Genomic DNA, 3,847 nt, shown 5'->3' with positions numbered 1-3,847 from the left:
TCTGAAACAGAGAGCAAAATTACTACTGCCCTGCGCCGCATTTCCCAGGCTACGTTCTAAGCGCGGACGCTAGGTTCCCGGCTCGAGCTCTGCTGCTCACACCTCCCCAAGCCTCAAGCCTAACCCTAATTAACGCTTCATTTGAAGCACCTATCTGCACATTCACACGGCAGTTTAAGCACTACCAACTCTTTTCTTGACGTTTTGAGGGCCCTAAAAAGGGCCTTTTGGGATCTGGAGATAAGCCGCAGGCACACCTCAGCCGCCGAAGCCGTAAAGGGTGCGGCCCTGGCGTTTCAGCGCATACACCACATCCATGGCCGTGACCGTCTTGCGTTTGGCGTGCTCCGTGTAAGTCACCGCATCACGGATCACGTTCTCCAGGAACACTTTGAGCACTCCCCGGGTCTCCTCATAGATGAGGCCAGAGATGCGCTTCACACCACCACGGCGAGCCAGACGGCGAATGGCGGGCTTCGTAATACCCTGGATGTTGTCCCGTAAGACCTTCCGGTGGCGCTTAGCGCCTCCCTTACCCAGCCCTTTACCACCTTTACCTCGGCCGGACATCTTTCACAACAACACGGCTAAAACCCAACAGCAAGCTGCTAGTAGATCTGTGAGCTGTGAACCTGGGCTTATAGTTCCTTCTAGCGGACCTGTTTGAAAACCTCAAGAAAGTGGGCGGAGCTATAGGCTCCAGGAGATTTCTTTCTTTCTTTTTTTTTTTTTAAATTCCCTCCCCATAGGGCTTCCCTGGTGGCGCAGTGGTTGAGAGTCCGCCTGCCGATTCAGCGAACACCGGTTCGTGCCCTGGTCCGCGAAGATCCCACGTGCCGCGGAGCGGCTGGGCCCGTGAGTCATAGGCCGCTGAGCCTGCGCTTCCGGAGCCTGTGCTCCGCAACGGGAGAGGCCACAACAGTGAGAGGCCCGCGTACCGAAAAAAAAAAAAAAAAAAATTCCCTCCTTATAAAATTTCTTGTTTGCTTATTTGGGAAAGCTTTTCTTATTTTTGCCATGAAATTGAGGAAAGACTCGATAAAATTTATTTTGCCTTTTCTCTCTCTCTCTCTCTGTAGGGCGCGGGAATTCTAATTTTATAGTTTTCAAACGGAATGCTTACTCATAATACCATTCTCAGACTAATGTGAAAATCAATAGGAACCAGGAATGCTTTACTACGTGTTAAATTTAAAAGCAGTTGCTTTATACCTGTGGATCTTTTTAAGTCACTAGTTGGGGTAGAGAAAATCTTTTAATGGTTCTTTTTTCTCTTTTGGGGGCCCCGTGGAGAGAACTAAAATCCTTTCAAAAAGTCTAACCTTACCCATTCCCCCCAATCCCCCCAGACTTTTCCCTTGAAGATTCTTCTGCACAGTTGGCAGACTTTACTGCCTCCGCCGCCTCCAGCCGAAGCGCGTTTTTTGCTTTTCAATCAAATAACTATTTCTGTGATTATTTAGTAAAAATACTGTAATCTTATTAAAACCCGAGGTTCTCACTTAAAAATTCAAAGTTCCTGTAAAATAATGTATGCCATGATCGTGGCTTTAAATAGTGATTTATACTGCAGATCCCCAATTAGGAGGCTCTCCATTCTTTTCTTAAGAGAATCCCTGAGCAAAAACGAAACTTTTGAGTAGTGTCGCCCCTCTAGGAGATAGGACTGTCTGTCTTCCCAAAAGGGTTTACTGCGATAAAAGGCAGCAGTATTTAGAGGATGATTCATAACTCTTTCCCAGGTACTTAACACCTTGAGGAACAAATATTTTAGTAAACTGTGCTCCCTGTCCCTAGTCCTGACGAATAAGCCTTTCCAGCAGGAAAGCTTTATGGTAAATATTTATATATACCTAAATGCTTATTATTTACCTATCCTTACCCGTCTCCATAGCACAAAAAAGTTACTGTTATTGTTGTTAAAGAAGAATTAAAAGAGCTCTCAGAACACTCTCTGGATGGCTGGAAAAAAAAATCCTAAATATTCAAATTGTACCAACATGATTTTAATCCTTGACTCAAAGAAGAAAACTCTTGAAGAATCAGGATTCTTGTAATGGTAAAATAGGTTGGCTTTTAAATATTTACTAAGAAATCAAGGTTAGAACATTTTCAAGTTAGAGATCTCTCTTGTTTACAAGAATAAAAAGTGTCCATAATAATAAGTTAAAAATTGGGGGCATACCCTGCGACCTCAAGTGCTAGAGGCATTTCTTGCTTCAGGCCTTGTACTTTAGAGTAGCTCTCCTTCCGGATTTTTCTTTTTCTTACCATGGTTTCTTAATTTTTTTAAACTTTTTTTTAAAATTAATTAATTTATTTTTGGCTGCATTGGGTCTTTGTTGCTGCGTGCAGCCTTTTTTATCTAGTTGCGGTAAGCAGGGGCTACTCTTTGTTGCTGTGAGCGGGCTTCTCATTGCAGTGGCTTCTTTTATTGTGGAGCATGGGCTCTAAGAGCGTGGGCTTCAGTAGTTGTGGCATGCAGGTTCCGTAGTTATGGCTTGCAGGTTCCGTAGTTGTGGCACACGGCCTTAGTTGCTTTGTGGCATGTGGGATCTTCCCCGACCAGAGCTAGAACCTGTGTCTCCTACATTGGCAGGCGGATTCTCAACCACTACACCACTAGCGCCACTAGGGAAGCCCGGTTACTTAATTCTTAAGACGTTATTTTCCTGGGAGTGAGCGAGGACGTTGAAACCTCAGGATCCTGTAAGTTCAACTGAACCCCTAAAGGCGGAGCAGTCGGGCCCAGGGTATTCATATGGAAGGTTATGTAAATGAGGGTTAGCAGTTTTTCTTTTGATTGGAGCAAGCTGGAGAAGGCGGTCCTTCTGTCAGCGCTCTAATTGGTAGAAGAGCCTGCCTGTCATTGGTCACCGGAGCCGAGGTTGTTGCCGCGCCCAATGGGAAGGCGCTGCCTAGTGTCAGCAAAGTGTTGGTGGAGGCAGTTCAGATGTGGTACGTTGCCTTCCCATTCTAGGAACTGGACCGCTGGGTTTTATTTCCCCTAGCTGGAGTTTTAGGCGAGAGACAAACATGTCTGGTCGCGGAAAGCAGGGCGGCAAAGTGCGGGCAAAGGCCAAGTCCCGGTCCTCTCGCGCGGGCCTGCAGTTCCCGGTGGGCCGAGTGCACCGACTGCTGCGCAAAGGTAACTACGCAGAGCGAGTGGGAGCCGGGGCGCCGGTGTACCTGGCAGCGGTGTTGGAGTACCTGACGGCGGAGATCCTGGAGTTGGCTGGCAACGCCGCGCGGGACAACAAGAAGACCAGGATAATCCCTCGCCACCTGCAACTCGCCATCCGCAATGACGAGGAGCTAAACAAGCTGCTGGGGAAAGTGACCATCGCCCAGGGCGGCGTCCTACCCAACATCCAGGCCGTGCTGCTGCCCAAGAAGACGGAGAGTCAGAAGGCGAAAAGCAAGTGACCCTGACGCCGCCACAGGAGAGCTGGCTTCCTCAGCAAAGGCTCTTTCCATAGCCACCCCGCAGTGTTTTTGAATACGGTTGATGTTATGGAGGGCCGGCGCGATCTAGTGGGGAGGTGGGCGGCGAGGGGCCCATTAGGGTCGGGGGCCAATAAAGTCGGTGAAAGTTGTCTGGTCGAGAGAACTGTGTAATCGCGGGGGCCTGCCGGGTGACCCAGGGGGCAACCGGGAGGCCTTTGGAGGAGGTACTGGTGGGTCGGCCTGAGCCACTTTCTGGGCTGCTTTGGTCCGCAGGTCACCCTCAAGGCGGGCAAGGGAGACCAGAAGGGACCCACTGGCCTGGAGGTGGGCAGAGTTGGGAACTCTCCCTCCTCGCCTGAAGGCGGAGGAGAGACAGAGTAGGTGCGAATGCGGCTGGGGG

General features: G+C 49.3%; 2 protein-coding genes across 2 annotated transcripts; one reads left to right on the top strand and one right to left on the bottom strand.

Annotated features, from left to right (window-relative positions):
- Window positions 1-209: 209 nt before the first annotated feature.
- On the bottom strand, window positions 210-605 carry H4C16 (H4 histone 16). Its single transcript, XM_065887428.1, has one exon. The coding sequence runs from the start codon at window positions 568-570 to the stop codon at window positions 259-261; it is 312 nt and encodes a 103-aa protein (XP_065743500.1). The 5' UTR covers window positions 571-605; the 3' UTR covers window positions 210-258.
- Window positions 606-2,929: 2,324 nt separating this feature from the next.
- H2AJ (H2A.J histone) lies at window positions 2,930-3,597 on the top strand. Its single transcript, XM_065886978.1, has one exon. It carries the CDS (start codon window positions 3,037-3,039, stop codon window positions 3,424-3,426), a length of 390 nt encoding a protein of 129 aa, XP_065743050.1. The 5' UTR covers window positions 2,930-3,036; the 3' UTR covers window positions 3,427-3,597.
- Window positions 3,598-3,847: the final 250 nt, after the last annotated feature.

Source organism: Phocoena phocoena, chromosome 11, assembly GCF_963924675.1.
Source record: "Phocoena phocoena chromosome 11, mPhoPho1.1, whole genome shotgun sequence".
Taxonomy (NCBI): Eukaryota; Metazoa; Chordata; class Mammalia; order Artiodactyla; family Phocoenidae; genus Phocoena; species Phocoena phocoena.
This window is presented reverse-complemented; position numbering and strand designations above follow the sequence as displayed.